This window comes from Geotrypetes seraphini, chromosome 6, assembly GCF_902459505.1.
Source record: "Geotrypetes seraphini chromosome 6, aGeoSer1.1, whole genome shotgun sequence".
Classification (NCBI taxonomy): Eukaryota; Metazoa; Chordata; class Amphibia; order Gymnophiona; family Dermophiidae; genus Geotrypetes; species Geotrypetes seraphini.
Window position 1 is genome coordinate 181427891 of NC_047089.1, and position 26909 is coordinate 181454799.

At 43.6% G+C, this 26909-nt stretch overlaps 1 protein-coding gene and 1 long non-coding RNA gene across 2 annotated transcripts in view; one reads left to right on the forward strand and one right to left on the reverse strand.

Annotated features, from left to right (window-relative positions):
* LOC117362031 (beta-centractin) overlaps positions 1-26909 on the forward strand; it is a 91307-nt gene that overhangs the window by 14963 nt on the left and 49435 nt on the right. The window contains exons 4-5 of the mRNA XM_033947764.1: positions 11570-11695; positions 26077-26201. Coding sequence (XP_033803655.1) covers positions 11570-11695; positions 26077-26201 — 251 coding nt within the window. The remainder of the gene's footprint in view (positions 1-11569; positions 11696-26076; positions 26202-26909) is intronic.
* LOC117362032 lies at positions 57-12058 on the reverse strand. Its single transcript, XR_004539787.1, has 2 exons — positions 11546-12058; positions 57-658 (listed from the first exon to the last, which is right to left on the reverse strand). It is a non-coding gene; the product is annotated as an uncharacterized LOC117362032 (long non-coding RNA).

Genomic DNA, 26909 nt, shown 5'->3' on the forward strand with positions numbered 1-26909 from the left:
CACTTACATTTCACTTTGCAGTGTGTCCCTTAATGAAGCAAAAATTCCTCATAAACAAGAACCTAACAAAACTTTTATTACTTACAATAAGGGTAATTAATATGCTCCTTTAGATACTTTAAAAGATTACATTCATCATACCAGAAGTTTCAGAAATACTTTAAGTGACCCACTTCACAAAAGCTGGAAGAAAGACTATGAAGTTGAATTCTCTAACTTTGCTACTGAGCAAAATTACGGAAACACTTCCAAAAGAAAAAGATAAATTAGTATCTGGAAGCAATTAAATTACAGAACTATAGACAATATGAGTTCACAAAGATGTTGTAAAACAAATTTGACAAATGAGGTGAATTAGGAAGATAACTAGGAGTGTAGCTTCTTCATCATCTGTCCAGTCCAGTCACATGGGTTTACACTCGCCTTATAAGGGTTCTATGCATTCTGTAGCTAGCCGGTATTTTTCAGTCTCCGGCAGATGGAGGTTGTGTAGACCTGTGCAGTCTGGGGCTGGTCTGGAGATTCCTGTACAGGACTTAGTACAATGAGTTTGTGTTTTGGATGGAAGCAAGCAGAAAGGGCTTGGCATAACTGAGTCCGACCAGGAGGCCCAAGGGTGCAGAACCTGGTGGTTCCCTGTCCCTCCTCCCATCTCTTCCTATAGAATGTGAATCAAAAAGATGTAAAAACGACAGCCTTGAATTAAATAAATTAAAAGATCAACTGGAGGATTACGAGAATAGAGGAAGAAGAAAGAACATCAAACTCTTTGGAATACAAGAAAATCTAGAGGGAAAAAATACTATCCTTTTCCTTGAAAATTTAATTCCAAAAATTCTACAATTAGACTTGAAACAACCAATTGAAATTGAAAGGGCGCATAGAATCCCAATAAAAAATCTAGAAAATAAAAACAGACCAAGACCAATCATTTTCAAAATGTTGAGATACCAACAAGCACTAGAGATACTAAATGCTGCAAAAAAAGATAAAAACTTAAATTATAAAGGATCAAGATTATGGTTTTTACCAGACTTCGCCAAAAACACAGCAACTAAAAGGAAAAAACTACTAGACATGAGACCTCTACTCAAAGAAAAAGGATTTAAATATGGTCTATACTACCCGGCGAAAATGAGAGTGTCATCTGGAGACAAGTCCTTATATTTTGAGGATCCCGAAAAACTAAAAGAGTTTCTCTCTAAACCAGAACCTATGATATATTAACATAATATATTAAGATGGTTTTGAAGACTCTATGAAAAATTAGAAAATATAACATATCGAAATATTTGAAGAAATGGAGGAAAACAATACAAAGAAAAGACAATAATAATTATATGAAAGAAAGAACAGAATATAGGAAAATTATTAAATAATACACTGCATATATGTTTAAAATAATTACATGTTGAAATCATAATACTAAGGAAATACAAATTAACATATTGTTAAATGGAAAATGATACATTAATAAAATGTTATGGAAAATGATTAAATATATATAAAAGATCAATATAGATAGATAGAAGGGAAATTTGTTTAAACAATTGAATATTGATTGCCTGGAATGGGGAGAATGTTAGGATTACAGTTCCAATGTGTATCCTTAAGCAGCCAATATATTGGGTGGGAAAGGGAGGGATAAGGAGAATATTTATTAGAATAATTAAGGGAGATACATTAGGGTTAAATATGTGTGCCATGAAGAAAATTTTTTGGATATTAAATATGAAAGAGGAGAGGAAGAATAAGATAATGAAAAGTATTAAAATATATAATGTCTTTTAAAATATATTCTATTAATGTCAATGGCCTGAATCACGTAATTAAAAGGAAAAAAATATTAACATTTTTAAAAAAACAAAATGCAGATATTTACTGTCTGCAAGAGACCCATCTTAATATGAAGGAATCACAGAAATTATCAGGTGGATGGATAAAAGAATGTTTTTTTGCTCCAGCAGTGGGCAAAAAAGCAGGGGTTGCAATCCTTATAAACAAAAAATGTATGGCCAATATAAAGGTAAAAAATTCAGATCCACATGGTAGATGGATACATATTGATATAGGTATGGGAAATGATACCCTGACGTTATTTAATATATATGCCCCTAATTCGAATCAATCAGAATTTTTCAAAAAGCTACAAAATATGTTATTACCACTGGCTGCCTCTAATTTAGTGGTGGCTGGAGATTTTAATGCTGTAATGGATCCATTATTGGATAAAAAACCAGGTAAAAATATTAAATCTTTAGGTCTAGATAATTTAGTTCGATCATGTGATTTGAAAGATATATGGCGTATTCTTCATTTTAATGATCAGGAGTATTCATTTTGTTCACAGGTTCATAAATCATTTTCAAGAATAGATTATATTTTTGTTTCAACAAATAAAGTGCAACAAGTGATTAAAGCCTCCATTGATCCTATTATCATTTCGGATCATGCGGGAATATGGATAGAATTACAATTAGATCAATTAGAAAATAATAGACCTCTTTGGAGATTTGATAATGCATTGCTTGTGGATGACAAATTTTTGGAAAATTTTAAAACACAAATTAATGAATTTTTTCAAATAAATTTAATGGAAGATACATCTATAGAGAATGTATGGGATGCATTTAAAGCAACTATGAGGGGTAATATCATATCATATTCAGCTTTTATTAGGAAACAAATTAAAAAACAATATATAGAATTAGAAAAAGAAATAAAAATATTAGAAGCTAAATTGATAAGTAAATGGGAATATGAAGTTTTGCAAGCTCTTTTGAAAGTAAAAGGTAAATATAATGAATTAACTTCAAAAATGATAAGAAAAGATTTGTTTTCCAAACAAACGATGTATTATGGAAATTCTAATAAGGCGGGAAAATTATTAGCAAATTATCTTAAGGCAAAAAAAAGGAGAACTAATATTAATGGAATAAAAGATGATAATGGTATAATAACAAATCAAACAAATATAATATTAAAACAATTTTTAAATTTTTATAAGGATCTATATTCTACCGAACCTTATTTGGAGAAACAAAAAGATGGGAAAAAATTTTTAGATTTAATAAATGGACCTAAGATTCCTGATCATATAAAACGAAGTTTAGAAGAACCTATATCATTAAAAGAATTAGAAACAGCATTGAGATCTCTTAGAGTTGGATCCGCTCCAGGTGGTGATGGTTACACAGTAGAATTTTATAAAACATTTCAAAATATCCTCTCCCCACATTTATTAAAATTATATCAGACACAACTTATAAAAGGTAATATAAAAGGTACTATGGCTGAATCAATAATAATTGTTTTGCCTAAGCCAAATAAAGATCCTACTTTGGTTTCAAACTACAGGCCTATATCTTTGATAAACGTTGATAATAAACTATTGGCGAAAATTTTGGCTTTGAGATTAGCCAAAGCTCTCCCACATATTATAGATATGCATCAAATGGGTTTCGTTGCTAAAAGACATTCCTCCAATAACTCTAGACTATTATTTCACATGCTAAACTTGTCAAAAAAAATGGATGAACCGGCATTTACAGTTTCATTAGATGCTGAGAAAGCATTTGATAGGGTAGAATGGAATTTTATGTATCAGGCTTTAGAATGGTTTGGTATAGGTTCTGGATTTATACAAATGGTAAAAACATTGTATAGCTTCCCGATTGCAAGATTAAATATTAATAATAAGATATCTGATGGTTTTCAATTGCAAAGGGGAGTTAGACAAGGTTGTCCTTTATCTCCTTTGTTATTTGATGTTGTATTAGAACCCTTATTGTTAGCAATACAGCAAACGAGGGAGATACAAGGAATTCCATATTCAGATATGGAATATAAAATTTCGGCTTATGCTGATGATATTTTGCTTTATTTGAGAAATCCAGAGTCTACCTTATCTTCTTTATTGGAATTAATTGATAAGTTTGGCAAATTTTCAGGTTATAAAATTAATTGGAATAAATCTGAAATTATACCCTTGAATGTTTACTGTGTAAAAGGATTATTTGATATTTTTCCATTCATATGGAAAGAAGAAGGATTTAAATATCTAGGCATTCAAGTTAAAAAAACAATTGAAGATACTGTAAAAGAAAATGAAAAATATGTATTAAAAAAAGTAACGGAGTTATGTGAACAATGGAACCCATTACATATATCTTGGTGGGGCAGAGTTCAAACTATTAAAATGATGATGTTGCCTGTGGTTTGCTACCAAATGAGTATGATACCTATTTATTTTCAGGGGTCCTTTTATAAGAAGCTTAATAGAATTTTAACAAAATTTCTTTGGCTTGGTAAAACACCTAGAATAGCTTTAGTAACCTTACAAAAATCAATTAAGGAGGGAGGGGTAAATTTTCCAAATTTCTATAGGTACCATCAAGCCTATATTCTACGTCAGGGTATGTATTGGATCCTCCCAGAACTTATAGATAATGCACCAGATTGGTTATATTTGGAATGGCGCCTTATGTTTCCCCTAAATTTAGTTCATTTACCAAGTATTAATATACCTAAAAGATACAGAGAAAATAAAATAATAATGGATACTTGGAAAACATTGAGATTTATTGATAAATTAACACCCATCCCAATATATAAATCAACTAATCAATCCATATGGATAAACTCCAAGATCAAAGTAGGCGGAGCTCAAATCCTTTGGAAGAACTGGATTATTGCAGGAATCAGATCTCTAGATGATATTATTTCAGAAGGTAAACTGCTGGATTTTTCACAATTGCAACATAGATTTGGTCTTAATAAAACACAAAGTTTTAAATGGTTGCAATTGAAGCAGGCCATTCAGGTTGGGTTCCCTGAATGGAAATCATTAAACAATCAATATAGTTTAAAGTTCTTATGCTTTAAAGCAGACTTCCTAGGACATCAAGCCGCATTGTGGTATAAATTAATATCTGGATATTTAAATAAAAAACCAAAAAATGGTCTAAGAGACATTTGGAGCATTGAGATTGGACATCAAATTAATGCATCTCAATGGCCACTAATTTGGTCTTGGAGAATGGGATGTACAGTGTCAGCGTCTATGAGACAAACATGGTTCTTTTTATTACATAGAGCTTTTTGGACCCCTACTCGTTTACAAAAACTAGACAGTTCTAAGTCTAATAGATGCTGGCACTGTAATCTAGAACCAGGGACATTAGATCATTTATTATATCATTGTCCTTATATTAAAATATTTTGGAATTCAATTTGGCCACAAATTAATAAATTAATGGAAAATCATATTGCAATATCATATGATACAATTTTATTTGGAACAATGATGAGAAAAAAAAGTCAAATTTCACCAGAAAATAATAAACTTTTATTAATTATGACAGGGGTTGCCATTCAACATATAACTAATAACTGGAAAAATTACAACAACCTAAACTACACATTTTGGTGGAATACAATATGCCATGTTTTTAAAATGGAAAGAACAATAGCAGTACAAAAGGGGACATATAATAAATTTATAAAAATATGGGGGCCATTGACAAAATACTGCAATGATTAAATAATAGAATACTTTTTCTTCTTTTCTTCTTTTAGAGATTTTCTTTTTTTTTATGACACACATATAGGGGGGATAAGGAAAACAATTTATATATAATATATTATAATATATGATACAAAATGTAACAAATGATTAAAAAATAATAGAAGGGTGGGGGGAGGGAAATTTATCCAGAATATATTGTAGTAGATATAAATATGTTATTGAATAATTATCAATTGTATTCCAATATGTTGTATACTTTTATAAAATTTGAAAATATTATATTAAGGCAATAAAAGGGTGGGGGGAGGGTGAAGGGGAAAATCAAAGTCAGACATACATTGTGTTATATATAAAAGTGATACCATGCATATATCAAATGTATTTTATTATTATGTACACTTTTTGTAAAATTTGAAAATAAAAATATAATGGAAAAAAAAAAAAAAAAAAAAAAAAAAAAGATTCTTTAAGACCCCCCCCACCACTCTTTCTGGGTAGTTTGAGTGTTATGGCTCCTTTCCTCCTCCCCAGCCTTTGGGAAGGGGCCATGAAGTCTGGACAAACTTTTATCAATAAAGCTTTTAAAAAATTGAACAAGAATTTCTGTGAGGGTGGAGCAAAGCACTTGTCCTGTATATGTCTGTCATAATTAGATTTGAATAGGGACTGTCTCTTGCGTGTTTAATGTACAGCACTGCATGTGTCTGGTAATGCTATAGAAATAAATAGTGGTAGTAGCAGAAATGAGGCAGATTTACATGCCTGTCACCTCTGTTATATGAAAATCTGCCTCAAGCATATTCATTAGGGATATCTTGACAACTCAGCCAGCTAGGGGTTCCCCAGGACAGGTTTAAGAACCACTGAAGTAAGGTATACTGTAGTCAATCAGTTACTGTTCTTCTGTTGAGAATATTTCTCTTCAGATAGACAGAGGTGACTGGCTGAGCGGTGCCAGCTTTGGGAGTTACACCTGGGCCACCCTAGGTCCCTGCTCCACCCTCCCCTCCAGTGGATTGAGGGGTTTACTTTGGGCTCTCAATTTTCTTCTTTCTTTGAGAGAGAGAAAAAAAAAAAGAGTCCCACAGTCAGTTAGCTGTGCTGTACTTTTCTGTCAGCTTACAGTTTACAACTGCCAGCCATAATTTCTTTCCTGTCAATGTCAGGTAGGAATATTTTTGGTGAGTAAGACTATTTCTTTCTATCCGGTTTCTAGTGCTGACCGTGGGATTTGCAGGCAGTTTAGATATATTTGGTTTTCAGTCATACTTTGCAGCAGTGTGTGGTGTTTTCACTTAAAAAAAAAAAATGGTGGCAGTGGCAGTTAAGAGGTGTTCACGTTGTGGGAAGCGCAGAACACCATCTGGACTGTGTACCGCTGGGTGTACAGATGTTACGGCAGAAGAAGTTCTTTTACCGGCTAGCAAGTCTGTTGTTTCCTGCACTGTTCAAGCACGTCGAGCTCCCCTTCACTCGCGGTTGAGCCCACCTTGCTTCACTGCACGTCGGCGGCTGTTGGCGGTTCCTCTGATATTGTTTAGACATGGTTTCAATGAAGGAAACTATGCAGGCTGGCTGGGTTAATTTAGGGCACTTTTTCACCGGAGTTTATTATGCTAATGCACTGAGCATTTTTATTGCAGAGTTCTCAGCCTGCACATAAATCGGATTTAAATTTTTCTGTACTCCTGGCTACTACAACTCTGGCGGAGTCTCAGATGGCTAAACATCGCAGGCCGGCTCCCACGGATGAAGGGGACCCTGCATTGGACTCCCCCTTATCCCTGGCTCTTCCTGTGTCTCTGGAAGAGGGAGAAGTGCCAGACTTGGACTTGGAGGAGGAGCTAGGTAGGGAAATAGATGATCCTACAGTGCTCTGTCTTTTTCACAGGGAAGAACTATCGTCTCTGATTTCTAAGGCATTATAAGGGTTAAACATCTCTCAGGAGGATCCACAAGTAACAGGGACAGCTAACCCTCTTATGGCGGGAACGCGAAAACCACCTAGGTCTTTTCCGGTTCATAAGGAACTTATTATTGCTCAATGGGACAAGCTAGAAGCAGGTCTGCAGGTGACAAAAGCCATGTGGCAGTTGTACCCACTAGCTCAGGACGAACTGGAGAAGTTTAAGCTCCCGAGGGTGGACACTTTTTGGCCGCAGTCACCAAAAAGATTACTTTGCCAGTTGAGGGAGGTATAGCGTTGAAAGACAATCTGGATAGGAAGATAGAATCTTCACTTAAGATGTCCTTTGAAGTAGCAGCAGTTACATTGCAGGCAGCTGTGTGCAGTTCCTATGCTGCACGGGCATGTCTACAATGGCTCAACACATGACAGATAAAATGATGAAGACAGGGGTTTCTGTTCCATCTGACTTTGCAGATATGGAAACGGGTCTAGCGTATTTGGCAGACACCTTATATGATATTATTTGCGCTTCTGCAAAACAAATGTCTTTTTCAGTAGTTTCTCACAGATCTTTGTGGCTCCTTAACTGGGCGGCGGATGTGGCTTCCAAACTTAGGTGCGTGAGGCTACCTTTTAAGGGTCGTCTGTTATTTGGAGAAGATTTAGATAAATTGGTAATAAATTTTGGTGATACCAAAACACAGAGGTTGCCAGAGGATAAGCCTAAAGCTCCTTTGAAAACCTCGTCTGCCAGACCTCGCTTCCGGACCCTCTTACAGTTCTTTCTATAATTCTAGGCCTAGGTTACCACGAAAGAATTCCTTTCATCCTACAAAACCCCCAGCCACTCAGCCAGCCGTACTTCAGCCTTATGCAATTCCCAATGACGGGATATCGGCTCCCTCTGTCATAACCTTAGGGAGTCAGCTGTCTTCCTTTCTAGCGGAGTGGGCTAAGATAACGTCCGATCAGTGGGTATTGGACATCATTTGAGAAGGTTACAAATTAGAATTTTCCTCTCCCGTCGCAGATTCTTTCTTGGTATCCCCTTGCACAGGGGCAGCCAAGAGAGAATCAGTGCAGGTCACCCTTCAAGTTCTTCTGGATCTCAGGGCTGTGATTCCTGTTCCTCCAAAAGAAAAGGGCCAGGGAAGATATTCCATTTACTTCATAGTGCCCAAGAAGGGAGGGTCGGTCAGACCAGTGCTGGATCTCAAACGTGTCAACCAATTTCTCAACGTCAGACATTTCCGTATGGAAACTGTGCGATCGATCATTGCAGCGGTTCAACCAGGGGAGTTCCTTACATCTCTCGATCTCAGAGGCTTACTTGCATATTCCAATATGGTCACCGCATCAGCGGTTTCTTCGATTTGCAGTCCTAGGCCAGCATTATCAGTTTCGAGCGATGTCCTTTGTTCTAGCCACAGTGCCACGCACATTTTCAAAGGTAATGGTAATAGTGGTGGCATTTCCTCGCAAAGAGGGGATTCAAGTACATCCTTACTTGGATGACTAGTTGATCAGTGCGTCTTCCAGACATGAGAGTTTGACAGTAGCCCAAAGGGTGATCTCCCTTCTTCAGTCTTTAGTGTGGGTCATCAATTTTCCAAAGAGCTCTCTTACCCCATCCCAATCATTGGAGCATCTGGGTGTGAAGTTCGACACAAAGGTAGGGAAAGTGTTTCTTCCCAAAGACCGGGGACAGAAGTTGCAGTTTTAAATTCACTTGCTTCTCCAGTCACCCAGACCGAGAGTGTGGGATTATGTGCAGGTTCTGGGATCAATGGTGGCGGCTCTAGAAGTGGTGCCCTGGGCTCACCTCCACATGAGACCGTTGCAGCAGTAACTTCTCTCCCGATAGTCCCCGATGTCTCAGGATTACAATCGTCATCTGCAGTGGACTCCTCAAGCATCGCTCAGCATGAATTGGTGGCTCACCAAGATCAATCTGTTCAAAGGAATGCCACTTGCAACACCAGGACTGGATCATAATTACCATGGATGCCAGTCTGCTGGGATGGGGGACTCAGTGCCTTCAGTCCTCAGCGCAGGGAGTATGGTCTCCGGAGGAGGCTCAATGGTCGATCAATCTTCTAGAGTTGAGAATGATCAGGCTAGTACTTCAGGCGTTTCAGCCCATGATTCAGGACCGACAAGGGTCTTTTTGGACAGAGTCACGGCAGTGGCATATATCAACAGGCAGTGAGGTACACGAAGTCCTCAGTCAGCGAGGCCATAGTTCTGCTTCAATGGGCATAAATTCATCTTCCTCTTCTCTCGGCGGCTCACATTGCAGGACAAGCAAATGTTAAGGCAAACTTCCTCAGAAGAAATCTTCTAGATCCCGGAGAATGGGAACTCTCCTCTCTGTCCAAAAAGATCTGAGGGGTCTTTTGCTGGGTGACATGTTGAGATTTCCGGTGACTCAAGATTTACTCACCCAGGGTCCGATCAACATGGAAAATCCATTCCACTTTGGTCTTGAAAGGTCACAGCTGAGGCGTAAGAGATATTCGGAACAGGTTATTTTGACTCTTCTTCAGGCAAAGAAGAAATCTACGTCTGCGTCGTATGCTAGAGTCTGGAGAGTTTTCGAGTCTTGGTGTGGTAATCAGGGTATTTAGCCCTGTCACGCTTCTCTAGCTCACATTCTTTCTTTTCTTCAGGAGGGTGTAGCCAAAGGCGTGGCGTACAATTCTTTTAAAGTTCAAGTGGCGGCCATTGCTTGTTACAGAGGCCACATGGCTCACTCTTCTCTTGCTTCTCAACCAGATGTAGTTCGGTTCCTGAAAGGTGTACAACATATTCGTCCGCCCGTTAAGAAGCCCTGTCCAGAGTGGCGTCTTAAGGTAGTCCTTGGGGGGGGGGTTACAGAAGGCCCCATTTGAACCTTTATCCAAGGCAACTCTAAAGGATGTGACATTGAAAGTGATGTTTCTTGTGCCAATGGCTTCAGCCTGGCGGATTTCGGAGTTGCAGGCGTTGTCCTGCAGAGATCCTTTTTTGTGAATTTCAAATTCATGGGTGTCAGTTCAGACTGTTCCATCTTTTCTCCCTAAGGTGGTCTCAACCTTTCATGTCAACCAGTCTCTATTCCTTCCTGCTTTCTGGGAGAAAGATTGGGGAGCGCACTTCTCTTCACTATGTTTCCTGGATGTGCATAGAATTCTTCTATATTATTTGCTGGTTACTAATGATTTTCGATGTTCAGATCACCTCTTTGTTTTATTTGCAGGACGCAACAAAGGTATGGCAGTGTCCAAAGCTTCCATCGCTCGATGGGTCAAAGAGACCATTGCTTCCACTTACTTGATATCAGGGAAGTGGTTGCCGGAAGAACTTCATGCTCATTCAACTAGAGCGATTGCAATTTCCTGGGCTGAGTCCAGATGCTTTTCATTGGAGGAGATTTGTTGTGCGGCTACTTGGTCTTCTAAGAATACCTTCTCTAAGCATTACCGCTTGTATGTGACAGCACTTGCGGAGAATGATTTTGGGGCTTTGGTCATTGCGTTGGTGGTGTTAGCTTCCAACCCAGATTGAGGATTGCTTTGCTACATCTCATTAGTCTCTGGATTCATCTGCTGCTGTTGCTAAGGAAGGAAAAATTATGTTCTTACCTGTTAATTTTCTTTCCTTTAGATGCAGCAGATGAATCCAGAGCCCCATCCTTTCTGGATATTGTCTGTTGGTTTCTCTTTTGCAAGTTTCAGAAGTTTTGTTATTGTTGGTAGTTGTATTCTGTATTATTACCTTTGAAATTTGTTATTGGAAAGAAATTTTTACATGCTCAACATATACTAGTTCTGGATGTTTGGGCAAGGAGCAATACTGAAGATACAGGAGGAGTGCCAACCAATAAGACCACCTTTTAATCAGTTTCTCTATCTCCACCTGCTGGCAAATGTGTGCTATCCCACTAATCTGGATTCATCTGCTGCGTCTAAAGGAAGGAAAATTAACAGGTAAAAACATAATTTTTCCTTCCTCAGGAAAATGTGCTGACCATGTCTTTGTCTGCCTTCCTAGGAGCATGGAGATCTGCTGTACCATACCAGCATATCTTTCCCAAGACAAATGTGTCAATCCATCCCTGAGATACTGACCAGTCCCTGTTTCTGCCCTTTCAGGAGCACCGAGGCTTGCTCTCCATCCGCTACCCCATGGAACACGGTATTGTCCGAGATTGGAATGACATGGAAAGGATCTGGCAGTATGTGTACTCCAAGGATCAACTCCAAACCTTCTCTGAAGAGGTGAGAACATAAATTATACATGAAAGAAAAAGAAAAGAAGTTTACAATGGGATTTTGAACCTGCAAAGAATGTTGAGGCTTTAGCTCATTTAGGTTATGTTCACAATTTTTTAAAGTTTATTCTATATGTGTCATCCAAGTACATTGGCAGAGCTGGGGATGTGGGTGAACTGAAGGGGTGTGGTGAGTCATTAGGCAGGTGCACTGACAGATTTGTAATGAAATTCAATATAGGGAGATTTCTTCATAATATTTCTCAGGTTATAATAAAATTAAGTAAGCGGTAGAGAATGACATGGAGACAAATTTTCTACGTCCCCACCAGTGAGTTCTTTTCCTGTCTCTGCCTCATTCGTGCAAGCTCTGTCCTCATCTGCACATGCCTCAAACACTTTAAATTCATAAGTGTTCGAGGCTTGTGCAGTTAAGGCAGAGCTTACAGGAATGGAGCAGGGACAAGGACAGCAACAAAACTTGCGGGGACAGGAAGGTTCATAGACAAAGGCGCCGACAACTGAGCGCAAGATGGAGGCGCGCGCTGAAGAAAATTACAGTTTTTAGGTTTTGTTGGGGAACCCCCCACTTTACTTAATAGACATCGCGCTGGCATTATGGGGGATTTGGGGGGTTGTAACCCTCCACATTTTACTGTAAACTTAACTTTTTCCTTTAAAACAGGGAAAAAGTGAAGTTTTCAGTAAAATGTGGGGGGTTACAACCCCCCACAATGCCCCCACAACGCGGCGCGATGTCTATTAAGTAAAGTGGGGGGGTTCCCCCCACGCCCCCCCCGTCGGAGCCCTAAAAACTGTAATTTTGAGCGGTGCGTGCCTCCACGCTGCGCTCAATTGTCTGGGCGCGCCTTTGTCCCGGCACGCTTTTGACCTGACACCGGACGGGAAAGTTTGTCCCCGTGTCATTCTCTAGTAAGTGGTACAAGAGCTTAAGGCCACAGTTTTCACTAGTCAGACTACAAGACAGGTGTCTTCAATTCAGATAGAAAAAGGATGATACAAAAAAACTATATATTTCTTACATTTTATTTTACTATAGTCAGAAAACCAGATGCCGAATAAAAAGATCTATTTTTATTAGATGACTTATAAATCATTGAGCTACTGAAATGGTTAAGTATTAGAGGAAGTCTACCTAGATCTGTGGAGCTACCATGGGAAAAAGGTAGTTTATTTGGGGACATGGCAGTACCACATCATCATGGTTCAGATATTGAGCTGCAGGTCTGGTCCGACCATGCGTCTCTAACTATGGTGCTTTGTGCTTCTAGGGATTGTGAGGGGTGGTGCATGTGGCACGTGAATGTTTTCTTTCTCACTGACCTCTACCTCTTGCCTATGTTGGAGGCAGATGTTCAGGATTTTTTTTTTGCATTCAAGTTTCAAGTTTATTCAAAGTTTCTTATACCACCCAATCAAGCCTTCTAGGCGGTGTACAAAAACGCTAAAACAATGTGCTAAATAAAATACATTTTAAACAAAAACAAACCAGGAGTAGTAACAATTTTTAAAGACGTTGATAAACGGGAACAAAAGGGAAGGAAAGGTTAGAACTACAATTGATAGAGAGAAAGAGAATGTGCAAGGGGAAGAATAACAAAAGGGAAGGGGCGCTGAAGGTAAAAACCTTTCTTGGATCTAAGTCGCCCTTTAAAAGGACAGTTTATGTTACAAAAGCATCGTGAAAGAGAAATGTCTTTAACTTCACCTTAAAGTTGGCAAGAGTTGATTTTTCATGTAAGTAATTTGGAATACTATTCCAGAGAGAGGGGGCGCTAACAGAGAAAATTGTAGTTCTTTAGCACTCTCCAGACCAGTAGAGGTTAACTTTACGATTGGGTATATATCTAATCATGACCAGCAGGTGGAGACTGAAAACAAAACTTTGGGACAGTATATCCTAGCCCCTCCTCTCTATTTCCCTCAGTCTTCTTTCAGTCTCCAGCAGGTGTTGAGTGATCTGTACCCATCTCCCTTGGTAGGGCTGTTGGAATTTGTTTAGAGGTTTATTGTCCCTGTTTTTAGCCGGACGGAGCTTGGACGGACTCTGTTTGGGGGTTCGTCCGACCTCGGGGGTGTCAAACCCGGCGGGTCACGAGCGGGGTCCCTCCCCCCACTTCCTCCACCTCCCCATATTTTTTTAGAGGAGCCTCAGCAGTAAGCCTTGCCCCCTAAATCAAGCAAGGCATATTGCTTCGAGAGCCTGTGGAGTCTGTTCTGTAAAAAAAAAAAAAAAAAAAATCCTGAGGTAGTGCTGGTCTGGAGGGTTGTATCCCTTTAAGAAAACTGTATTTTACTGTATTTTTTCAACTAACCGGCACTTTTTTACAGCTAGGTCGCGTATGGAGCAATGAGCACTTCTAAAGGGAAGAAGTGCTCATTGTGCTCCAGACGCGAGGCACTCGCGGCCGGCCTGTGCAAGCGGTGTTCAGGCCGGTGCGGTGGAGGAGCTCCGTCGGCAGCGGCTGCAGGCGCCCAGAGCTCCCCGCCGATGGTGCCTCGCGAGTCGGCAGGGAACGGTGGAGAAGCCCGGTCTTCTCCGTCCGCCCACGGAGGGATTCCCCGAGCCGCCGACGGTCGGGTTTTAGAGGATTCCCTCTCAGCTGATATTTTGACAGCTGATGCCGGCTTGCCTGTTTTAGCGGCTGAGACTATTCAGGTCTCTCAGCCGCTGCAGGCTATGGAGGGAGCTGTTTTGGCGGGAAAGACGCCATCTTCTCTGTCTGGCCCCTCCATTTTGTCTTCCACCTCAGGTGACCTTCCCCCTGTTTTGGCTAAGCAGGGGCAGGTTTCTGCTGGGTCCCCTGCTGTGGCAGGGAGTCCCTTGGGACCCTCGGGGGGTTTTTCCCCTGATTTTTTCTTTTCATTATGCAAAGCCTATTTTCAGGCGGCTGGGGGTCCCGGTTGCGCCCAGGGGGTCTCGGGGGGTGGGGTTTCCTCCGCGCTCCCTGCGGCTTTGCCTCTCTCGTCTGACGTGACGTCCCCTCCGCCGCCTCTCTTGTCCAAGCGTCCGCGGGTGTCGTGGGACGAGGATTTGTGGTCGGAGGAACGTGTCGGTCTGGAGGAGGACCTGGACCCTTCTGAGGAATTCCAGGACCCTCTGGAGGGGACGGAAGCTGGCGGCGGGTTGTCGGGTTTCCCGTTCTCCAGTGACGAGGCGTCCGTGGTGCGCCTTTTTCAGAGAGATGAGCTGCCTGACCTTATTCAACAGGTTTCTTCGGCTTTGCGTTTTGAGGATGCGCCGCCGGAGACTCCGCGTGTGGGGGACCCTCTGTTACGAGGGATCCGTTCCGTTTCCCGCTCTTTTCCTATGCATCAGGATATTCGGGATATTATTCTTGAGCAGTGGAAAACGCCGGAGACGCCGTTTCGGCTGGCGCGCAGCATGGCTCGCCTGTATCCCATTCCTGAAGGGGATCGGGCTACGTTAGCTTCGCCAGTCGTGGATGCGGTGGTCTCGGCTATTTCCAAGCGGCATACCGTGCCTGTTGAGGGCGGTTCTGCCTTGCGGGACTCTGAGGAGCGCAAATTGGAGACCATCCTTAAGCAAAATTTTCAAGTCTCTGCCTTTGGGGTCCAGGCGGCTATTTGTGGGGGACTGGTCGCTCGCGCCGTGTTTCGGTGGGCGGAGCGGGTCTTGGATCGAGAGTCTGACGACTGGTCTCTGGTGGATCAGGAGGTAGCGAAGATTGAGATGGCTGCCTCATTCCTCTCGGATGCTCTGTATGACTTGGTGCGGATCTCGGCTAAGTCCATGGCTTTTGGCGTGGCCGCAAGGCGTGTGTTGTGGCTGCGCGCTTGGGCGGCGGATGCTGCGTCCAAAGCTAAGCTTACTAAATTTCCCTTTCGGGGGTCGTTTTTATTTGGAGAGGACTTGGATAAGTTGATTCAGACTCTGTCGGACTCGAAAGTTCCCCGTTTGCCGGAGGACCGTGCCCGCCCGGCGTCTCGGGGTGGTGCGGCCCGGGGGCGTTTGCGGGAATTTCGCAAGTATCGCCCTGGGCGTGGGGCTGCTTCTTTCCAGTCTCCGGGGTTTTCCCGGGGTCGGTTCTTCCAGCGCATGCAGCCCTTTCGGGGGGCCCGTCGGGGGGCAGGGAACCCCTCCGCCGGTTCCCCCGCTTCCCGTCCTGCACAATGACGCCTTGCCGGCGCCCCCCTTGGTTCCGGTGGGGGCCCGGCTGCGCGACTTTTTTCCCAAATGGGCCGAGATCACGTCCGATCAGTGGGTCCTGGAGGTGGTGCGGGACGGTTATGCCCTGGAGTTCGCCCGCTCTCTGCCGGATTTTTTTCCTCGCTTCTCCGTGTCAGACTCCGGGGAAGACGCAGGCTTTTCGCCAGACCCTTCAGCGCTTGCTAGATCTCAGGGCAGTAGTTCCAGTGCCCCCCCCGGAGTGGGGCACGGGCAGGTACTCCATTTACTTTGTGGTGCCCAAGAAGGAGGGGACTTTTCGGCCCATCCTCGATTTGAAAGGGGTCAACAGGGCTCTCAAGGTTCCCTCTTTCCGTATGGAAACGCTGCGGTCGGTCATTCTGGCGGTTCAGCCGGGGGAGTTTCTCACTTCTCTCGATCTGACGGAGGCCTACTTGCATGTTCCTATTCGGACCTCTCATCAGCGTTTCCTGCGCTTTGCGATCTTGGGTCGGCACTATCAGTTCTGTGCGCTTCCCTTTGGGCTGGCCACGGCTCCCCGGACGTTCACCAAGGTGATGGTGGTCGTCGCGGCAGCCTTGCGGTCGGAGGGCATTCTGGTACACCCCTACCTGGACGACTGGTTAATTCGGGCCAAGTCGTTGCAGGAAAGCTCCCGGGTTACGGCTCGGGTGGTGGAGTTTCTCCGGTCGCTGGGCTGGGTGGTCAACCTTTCCAAGAGTCGGTTGGTTCCGGCTCAGCGTCTGGAGTACCTCGGGGTGCTGTTCGACACCTCCTTGGGGAAGGTCTTCCTCCCAGAGGCCCGGGTGAGCAAATTGCAGTCTCAGATTCGCCTGCTTTTGGCGTCCCGGTGTCCTCGGGCGCGAGATTTCCTCCAGGTCCTGGGGTCGATGGCGGCGTCCCTGGACGTGGTGAGGTGGGCGCGGGCCCACATGCGTCCTCTCCAGTATGCTCTGCTCCGGAGGTGGTCTCCCCAGAGGCACGGGATGGATGTTCCGGTTCCCCTGCGAGGCTTGGCGCGCTGCAGTCTGCGTTGGTGGCTCCGGACCCCTCACCTAGTTCAGGGGGTGGGTCTGGATCTTCCGCAGTGGACGGTGCTCCTTACGGATGCGAGTCTCCTGGGTTGGGGGGCCCAGTGTCTGGGTCACTCAGCTCAGGGAACCTGGTCCACGGAGGAGGCCTCCTGGTCGATCAACGTGTTGGAGACCAGGGCGGTCCGGCTGGCGCTGTTGGCTTTCCACTCCCTTTTGTTGGGCAAGTCGGTCAGAGTCCTGTCGGACAATGCCACGGCGGTGGCTTATGTCAATCGTCAGGGGGGCACCAAGAGCACTCTGGTGGCGCAGGAGGCGGCTCGGCTCATGGTTTGGGCGGAGTCGCATCTTCTGGACCTCTCGGCCTCTCACATTGCCGGGGTAGAAAACGTTCAGGCGGACTTCCTCAGTCGTCACTTCTTGGATCCGGGAGAGTGGTGCCTCGGCGCCGAGGCGTTTCAGTTGCTAGTGCGTGCTTGGGGGCAGCCCCTGATGGATCTGATGGCTACAAGTGGCAACGCCAAAGTACCCCGCTTCTTCAGTCGTCGCAGGGACGGTCTGGCCGAGGGTCTGGATGCTCTGGTCCAACCGTGGCCAACGGAGGGGCTGTTGTATGTGTTCCCTCCTTGGCCATTAGTGGGCAGAGTACTGCTTCGCATTGTTCGCCATCCGGGGCTGGTGGTCTTGGTGGCTCCGGATTGGCCTCGTCGTCCGTGGTATGCGGATCTGGTGAGGCATCTGGTGGTGGATCCTCTTCCTCTGCCTCTCGAGTGCGATCTTCTGACGCAGGGTCCCATTCCCATGTTCGACCCGTCTCCCTTTTGTCTTACGGCTTGGCTCTTGAAAGGGGCCGCCTGAGTAAGAAGGGATATTCCGACAAGGTGATCTCTACACTTTTGGGGTCCCGGAGGCTTTCTACCTCTCGGGCTTATGTACGGGTTTGGCGTCTTTTTGAGGAATGGTGCTGAGCGCGGGGAGTGGTCTCCTTTCGCGCTTCTCTGCCTAACATTCTAGAGTTTTTGCAGGATGGCCTGGATAGGGGCCTGGCCTGGTCTTCTCTTCGGGTTCATCTGGCGGCCCTGTCGGCTTTTCGGGGGCTGGTGACAGGTCAGCGTTTGTCAGCCATTCCTGATGTGATTCGCTTTCTTAGGGCGGCCAAGTTGATCAGGCCTCCCATAAGGCCCTCGATTCCCTCTTGGGATCTCAATCTGGTTCTCTCTGTTCTAGTGCGCCCTCCTTTCGAGCCGTTGGATGGCTGTTCGTTGAAGGACCTTACGCTGAAGTCGGTCTTTTTGGTGGCCATTACTTCCGCTAGACGGGTGTCTGAGCTACAGGCTTTCTCTTGTAGGGCTCCCTTCCTGGAGTTTTCGAAGGAGCGGGTTGTTTTGCGGCCTGTTCCTTCCTTTCTGCCGAAGGTAGTTTCTCCTTTTCATGTCAATCAATCGGTGGTCCTCCCGGTCTTGGGTAGTCGGGAGGGTTCTTCTGAGCAACGACAGCTGCGCAAGTTGGATGTCGGTCGGGTCCTCCATGCTTATGTGCAGCGGACCCGGGATTTTCGGAGCTCCGATCATCTCTTTGTGCTTCTGGCGGGTCCTCGTCGGGGGGCTGGCGCTTCTAAGGCTACTATTGCGCGTTGGATCAAGGAGATGATTGCTTCCGCTTATCTTCTGAGTCAGAAGCCGGTTCCGGAGTTTCTCAAGGCTCATTCCACTAGGGGTCAGGCGGCTTCTTGGGCTGAGTCGTCGCTCGTGCCTCCGGTGGATATTTGTAAGGCTGCGGTTTGGTCCTCCTTGCATTCATTTGTTCGGCATTATCGGGTAGATGTTCAGGCGCGTCGGGACGCGGTGTTCGGTGAGCGTGTTCTGGTATCGGCCCTTCGGGGGTCCCGCCCGTGAGAGGGACTGCTTTGGTACGTCCCAATCGTAAAGTTAACCTCTACTGGTCTGGAGAGTGCTAAAGAAGGAGAAATTAGGTTCTTACCTGCTAATTTACTTTCTTTTAGCTTCTCCAGACCAGTAGAGGTCCCCACCCTGTCTGTTGTTGTTGTTGTTGGGGCTGTTGCGCGGGCAGTTTTTGGTTTTTGCTGCGGGTTCTAGTATTTTTCTAGGGCCGGGGAGAATTGAAGAACAGCGGCTGTGGCTCGGCTGGCTTAGCTGGCGAGCTGTGGGGACCTTCTTCCTTCGGGAATTTCTCCTCTGCATTTTCCAACAGCATTTTTGGGTATGTTATTTGTTACTCCTTTCGGAGTATTGTTTTTTTCTCTCTGTTGTTTTCCAGTTCTTGGTTCTGCTTGGCTATTCGGCAGACTGAGGGAAATAGAGAGGAGGGGCTAGGATATACTGTCCCAAAGTTTTGTTTTCAGTCTCCACCTGCTGGTCATGATTAGATATATACCCAATCGTAAAGTTAACCTCTACTGGTCTGGAGAAGCTAAAAGAAAGTAAATTAGCAGGTAAGAACCTAATTTCTCCTTCTCATTGTGCTTATATGTTTCAATGAGGGGATGTTAAGAAGGGTGTGGGTTGTAGATCTTGTTTGATTATAGGGAATAAGTAGGTTATTAATGAATTCTGACTGGTTATTTTCTCTGGTTTTAAAAGTTAGTAGGAGAATTTTATAGGTGATCCTATGTTCTATTGGTAACCAATGAGCTTTATGTAAAAGAGGGGTAATGGTATGGTGGGACCGGTCACGTTGTTGAAAAGCTTTAAGGCCTCTATGTGGGGTTGCTGTATTTCAAGGGGCTTTTATCATAATAAATGCTGGAGAATGCATAAGGCTGAATTAATAGCTCACCTTAGTTGCTTAAAACAGGCCCACAAACGAAGCCCTACCTCTGGGGGAGCTCCAGGCTATGGCAGGTGGTCGGAGAGATTTGCAGGCTCTTGATTTGGAGGAGGTAGCCTGGGCTCTTCAGAGGTGGAGACAAGAATTCTTTGAGTGGGAAGGTAGAACAGGTCACTTGCTTTTTTCCCAGTTGTGCCAGACTTGGGTGCTCAACTCCATTTTGCGAATTAGAGATGCAAACGGAACACTGCAGACTTGTGAGTCTGGCATTCATCAGGCCTTCTTATCTTACTACCAGGAGTTATATACCCTAGATGCCATTTTTGGTTCTCAGGCCAGGCATTATTGCCACACATATAGCGACCCAGAAAAAGATAAGTGTCGCTATTCATTTATTGATTTATTTGTTGAGTTATTTATATTTTATAGCCGCACCTTAAACAAAAACTTGTGTGTAAACCCGATGAAAGAAACACTGTTCACCTGCTAACTGCTGTTTCAATGCTATTATTGAACAGTGCAGGAATCTGAGGGTTTCACATATATAATAAATATTTCACTTTGATTGTTGCAGTCAAGTGTTACACAAGTTCGTTTGGCTTGTTGCGTTATCACCAGTGGAACTTGTTACCATTGCTTTTGCAGTAGTGAATTACTCTTTTCATCAAGCAGCCATTATGCTCCTTCTTAAGCCAGGGAGGGAGCTGGATTGGTGTGACTCTTTCCTCCTGATATCTTTAATGGCAATAGATTACAAACTTTTTACCCGAATATTGTCAGTCCATTTGCAGCGTTCCTCCCTGACTTAATACATGGAGATCAATCACGATTTATTTTGGATCGGCATCCTGGTGACGATATCCGTAGGCTGCTTGATTTGATTTGGGTTGCCAGGCAGTCGCCTTCTCTGGTGGTTCTACTGTTTGTAGATGCAGAGAAGGCCTTTGACCGAGTGCTTTGGCTTTTTATGTATTCTGTTTTGCGCCGTTTTGGGTTGAAAGGAAATTTTTTTTAGATGGATTACCCTGTTGTATGATATTCCAGAGGCCTGTTTGCAAGTGAATGCCAGGTATACTACCTCTTTTTATGTCAGAAAAGGCACCAGGCAAGGGTGCCCACTGTCCCCCTTGATTTTTGCCCTGGTTATAGAACCTTTAGCTGCCGCCATTTGGGAGAGTGCGGACATTAGGGGGATTGCAGGGAGGAACAAAGAATATAAGATCTCGTTGAATGCGGATGATATCCTTTTTATTGTCACTCACCCTCTTCAATTGCTGGCAGCGATTCTCCAGATGTTGGAGTGCTATGGGAGGGCGGCTGGTTTCAAAATTAAGGTCACTAAATCTGAGTTGCTGAACATTACAGCAAAGGGGGATATGTTGGCTAGGCTGTACAATTCTTTTCAGTTTTGTTAGGCCTCCAAGTCGATCTGTTATTTGGGAGTCCGTATTTTGGGGGATTTGATGTTTGATGATTTGGATAGGTGGGAGGGGTTACGCCTGTCTTGGCTGGGTAGGATAAATGCTCTGTAGATGAATGTTTTTACCTGGTTTTTGTATTTGTTAACCTCTCTCAATCCCTAGATCTTATCTCCTCAAACTGCAGAGGAGGGCATTTGTGTACATCTGGAAGCATAAATCATCTTGGGTGCATAGAGAGTGAATGTATTGGGATTGAGATCTTGGGGGAATGGGGGGTCCCTGATTTTTCCACTTATTATGCAGCTCAGTTGCAAGCAGTATTCCACTGGGCATTTCTATCTAGGAGTTGGGTACGTTTAGAGCAGCTGTTATGATTGCCTCTGGAGGAGATACAGGAAATCCCCTATGGGATGACTTGTACGTTGCAGTTATGGAGACGGGTCCGCTCAGCTTGATTTTCTTGCCAGTTGTACTTTTTTTCTTTTTTCCAAATATATTTTATTGCTTTTTCAAAATAGAAATACAAACAAACAGAAATGTAAAGGTGTACAACAGTACAGAGTGAATTCCAATTTCCATCACAAATTCACCATAAACCAGATCTGTCCCCTTCCCCCCCATCCCGCCCTCCCTTCCCCATTCCCAAATCCCTACTGAAACAAAACACACATTCAATCCGGTGCAATTCCTACAAGTAAATTCAAACATTCAGTATGTGACTTCGAGCTCTAGGCGTTAAAGTGTCCCAGAAAGGTGTCCAACAAGTACAAAATGACCGTCCCTGTTCAGTGTCCAAGGATGGAAAACAAAGCCTCTCCATGGAAGCTTGGTGAATCATGAGCGTACGCCATTGAGAGAGTGTCGGAGATTCTGCAGTAATCCAGCAAAGCAAAATCACCTTTTTCCCCAACAATACAGCTTTAGACAGAAAGCTGCGAAATCCCTTCGGTGCGGACAGGGGACCTCCAGCTGTACTTTTATGATACCCCTATACAATTTGCTCCAGAGTTTGCCCCTGCTCTGAATGCACTGGTGTTTCGACGATGGGAGACTGCAGGGCTACATATGCTGGGTCAATTGGTGTTTCAGGGGGGTTCTGGTGCCTTTTGAGGCTCTCTTGGATGCATATGGCTTGCCTAACGTGGATTTTTTTCTCCTATGTCCAGTTTTGTGATTTTATATATAGGAAAGTGCTCCCTGAATGGCATGGATCAGACTGCATTTTTGAAACTATTTCATGTGGGGGTGGGGCTGATATCTCAGTTGTGTAAGGCATTGTTATATAGCCACCCCTTGCCCCGGACTTATGAAAGTAAATGGGAGACATCATTGGGCCTGACCCTAGGATCCCAGCAGTGGGGTCAACTATTTGCTAAGTTATTTAGAATCTCTCTTGCTACACTTTTGATTGAACAGGGCTATAAAATGTTATTTCAGTAGTATTACACCTCTGTGAAATTGTACCAGTTGTTCTCACATGGGAATGGAAAATATTTGAGAGGCTGTGGGGGAAAGGGGACTTTTGTACATATCTGGTGGGACTGTGACAAAATTGTTCAATTTTGGGGGCTGGTCCAGAACTTTTCTGAAGCTATACTGCGAGTCCCAGTCCCATTACAAAAGGATGTTTATCTTCTGAATAGATCTGTTGTGGGTTTGGAGAGGGGAAGGATCATTTCATTGCTCTGGTCATCATTTCTGCCAGATTTTGCATGGCATCCTTTTGGAAATAGGACATACTACCCTCTTGAACTGAACTGCTTCTTAAGGTGGACCACATTTACCTGATGTCCAAACTTATGGCCCTTAAGAATGACTCCTGCAGTTCTTTTTGACAAATCTGGCTTCCTTATTGCAAATGGAGAGATATTGAATGATATTTCTTGGGACTTTATAGCAACAGATATTTGCTGACTCTGTTTTGGGCAAATGACTGATCGGCTGGTGGGGAGGGATGTTTTCTGTGGGTTCTGTTGTGCTAATTTTTGTTGGCATTCAGCTTGCGTATTTACTTATGTGCAAATAAAAAAATAAAAAGGCAAAAAAAATAAGATGGGAAGAACGGGCGAGGACCATTCTTGGCAGGTAGCAGTGTGAAACTAGAAGATAGGGAAGTTCAGGGAAAAGAGGAAGAAGCCTTGGTAGTAAAACTTGTCAGGAAAAAGGAACTGTGGACCTCACCAGTGAAGTTTCAAAGGCATTGAGGATCTCTGAGGAGCCGAGGCAAGATCTAGTAGTGCTCGGATCTCATTTTGTGAGAGGTATGCAGACAGGTAAAGTCCTTGTCCCTGTCCTCTAGGCTATTAGAGATATGGTATTGGAGGTCTCGATGATTCCAGAATGACAGTATGGAATAGCCAAGGCTTTGAGCAGTCACCATTCACATACCCTCCAATCAGAGACATCAAACGGAAAAAACTGTACGATGGCCTTCTAGCTACACAGGCAGCAAAACTAGACCACCAGCTCTCCAATCTACTAATCGTGACCCCAGACTACAAAACTTTCAGAAAACAAATAAAAACCCTGCTATTCAAGAAATCTATGAAGACTAACTAACACCTTATGAAACATTTCAATCCTCTGAAGCAACCTGCTCTACTCTGTAACACCTCTGGACATGTCCAGAAATCCTCTTCTGTAATCCGCCTTGAACCGTAAGGTAATGGCGGAAAAAAAATCACTAATGTAATGTAAGGAGATAAAACTCCTGTCAAGCAGTAGCTAGACCAGTGTTTGTCAATCTTTTTATGGCTGTGATCCCATAATAGCAGCCAAAAAAACCCCTATGTGACCCCCTGGAGGTACAGAATGATGCACCTAAAGAGAACCTACCTGTCATAACCCCATTTGGGGTCCAGGCCCACAGTTTGGGAAGTTCTGAGCTAGACACAAGCATGCCATTGAGAGGAGGAGCCCTTCTGCAAGATAGGAAATGAAACTCTGGTGAAATGGACATTTGAGATGTTTGGAGGGTCTCTGCAAATGGCAATGGGTGGTAGGTATGTGGCTATGGTGCTTCTGTACTGGATGTAGCAATCACAGAAGGAGACTATGATAATAAGGTCAGAAGCAGCATTCCTGGCAGATTCACAATATAATCTTATCCAAACAGTGGCAAGAATTATGGCAACTGTTGTTACAAGCTGAAAGTGCTCTGGTTCTACCACTGTGCCACCATTTCAACTTTGAAGGCACTGCTGAATAGATTACCCTTTAAGGGCCAGCTCCTGTTTAGAAAGGATTTGAAGAAGCTGTTGAAGGATTTAAGGGGCTATGACAACTCATAGAGGACACAGGCCTTGTCATAGGACTGAGGCATCCTGGATTTCAGAGTTTTCTGGAAAAGTAGATATGTCCAGACAGTTAAAAGCTAGAAACACAACCCAGCAATTTAGCCTTTTTCAGGATCCAGGAAGAATGGACGGTAGGGACAGTAGGACCTACAGGGTGAATTAAGTCCTCCAAATGGTAGTGCAGGTGGGGGGGTCCTCTGCTAAGGTGGTGCTGTTGGGGGATGGCTCTAGTGGTTCTTTCAGCATGAACTCAAGTTACAACGGATCTATGGGGACTGAGTGCAGCCAAGGAATAGGTATTCGCCCAAGTAAAGACTCCCCTACCCCCCCAAAAAAAACAACAATAAAAAAAACTTTTGCAGGTTATAAATGGTAATAGATAACATAAAAATAAATAATAATACAATTGACATCACTGAATTAATTATACAAAAACACATGAATCTCACCCCCATGTCCAGCTACCAGCAAGTGCCAACACCAGTCCCCTGGCCATTCTTGTGTGTAGATAGACAGGACCTTGTTTCATCCCTTATCTAAAGGTAGTGTCAACTCTTCAGGTTTGCCTCAATTTCAAATTAAATTACTGCAATTAGTCCAGAATACAGCTGTCAAACTCATGGTTTAAGAAATATGATCGTGTTTCTCCACTACTTATAACTGAACACTAGCTCATGGTTTTCTATTGTATAATATTTAAAGTAACATCTTTAGACCATCAGATCATTTGCACAGGACCATCATTCTTCCTACATGATTTTTGACTCATAAGAACATAAGCAATGCCTCTGCTGGGTCAGACCTGAGGTCCATCGCGCCCAGCAGTCCGCTCACGCGGCGGCCCAACAGGTCCAGGACCTGTGTAGTAAACCTCTATCTATACCCTTCTATCCCCTTTTTCAGCAGGAAATTGTCCAATCCTTTCTTAAACCCCGATACTGTTCCCTGCCCTATAACGTCCTCTGGAAGCGCGTTCCAGGTGTCGACCACACGTTGGGTAAAGAAGAACTTCCTAGCATTCGTTTTGAATCTGTCAAGCTTTTATACCACTAACTAATGACTATGAAGGCAATTCAGAGCGGTTTACATATGTTCCAGGTCTACTCCTCTGCTCTTCTTTAACAGCTATTGAGTGTTCCTTCCCATCTCCACATACAGACTCCTGTTGTCCAATCTTCCTGCTTCAGGATACTGGCTCCTTTTCTATGGAATTCCCCTCCATTCCCTTAGACCAATGGGTCAGCAATTCCCTTCCAAAAGACATGCATCTAGAATCCTCACTTAAGAATTTCAAGGTCCAACTTGAGACATATATTTTTCTCTAAGGCATTCCCTTCATATGCTCCTACATCATTATCAACTTCTTTTTTCATTGACTCCTACACTAGGATTAAACATAAAATCATCCTCTCCAGCTACTTCACCTTGGTCCAATTGCACCCCTCCCGTACACAAAGTCTAGTGTGATCTTTTCACTTCCTCCCTCCATCATGTTTCTTAGTTTTAATCTGATATCCATTCTTCCAGTTCCTTATACAGTATGATATTGAGTGTAACCTAGGCTCTTTTTGAATGCTGTTCTCACTTGAAACTTAATTTTATTTTCTTTGTGAACCACTTAGCTGCTTTATAATTTGCAGTATATTAAATAAACATGAAATGTGATATATCTGTCCTTTCAGCACCCAGTCCTGCTGACTGAAGCTCCGTTAAACCCAAGCAAGAACCGTGAAAGGGCAGCTGAAGTTTTCTTTGAGACCTTCAATGTTCCAGCTCTCTTCATCTCCATGCAAGCCGTCCTCAGCTTGTAAGTTGCACCTTGAATTGAAGTCTCTTACCATACTTTCCCACACATGTCCTTTCTTAGCTTGTAACTACCATGGGGAATGTACTATCCAAGAAACTAGCTTATAGTCAGCTTTTCATGTGACTTATACTCTTATTTTAAAGGAAGAATCTGCTTTATTTTTAGTTCTGCCTGGCTTGCTCCTGTGTTTCATGGGGAAAAAAGCCTCTTATTGCTTCTGTAAGTATCACAGGGCTTCTCAGATTGCAGATACCTCTCTGCATCCCATCCTCATGGATTAATAGTTTCTATGCCTTCTCTTATACCCACCCCAGCATTTTTATTTAACAGACTTACAGAAACACAGTAGATAACAGATAAGAAACCAAAATGACCCATCCTGTCTGCCCAGAACATTGGAGAAATACACATGAATTCCCACATGCAATCCAACCCCACTTCTCCATGTCTTATAACTTTACAACCTTTTATTCCTGTCCTCCATGTGTGTCCCAAGCATTATTGAAATCCATGATAGATAACTTCTACCATGCTGCAACCCTCCCCATAGCCTACACCACCTCATCCACCTTGCTTCAGCACCCCCCCTTCCACTCAGCATACACAACTCCATGTACCTCTCTACAGCCCTCTATTCCTTCCCTTGGCGTGTGGCAAGAGAATGGAGTTTCACTGCCACACATTGGCCTGCTTCTTACTCCTCTACCA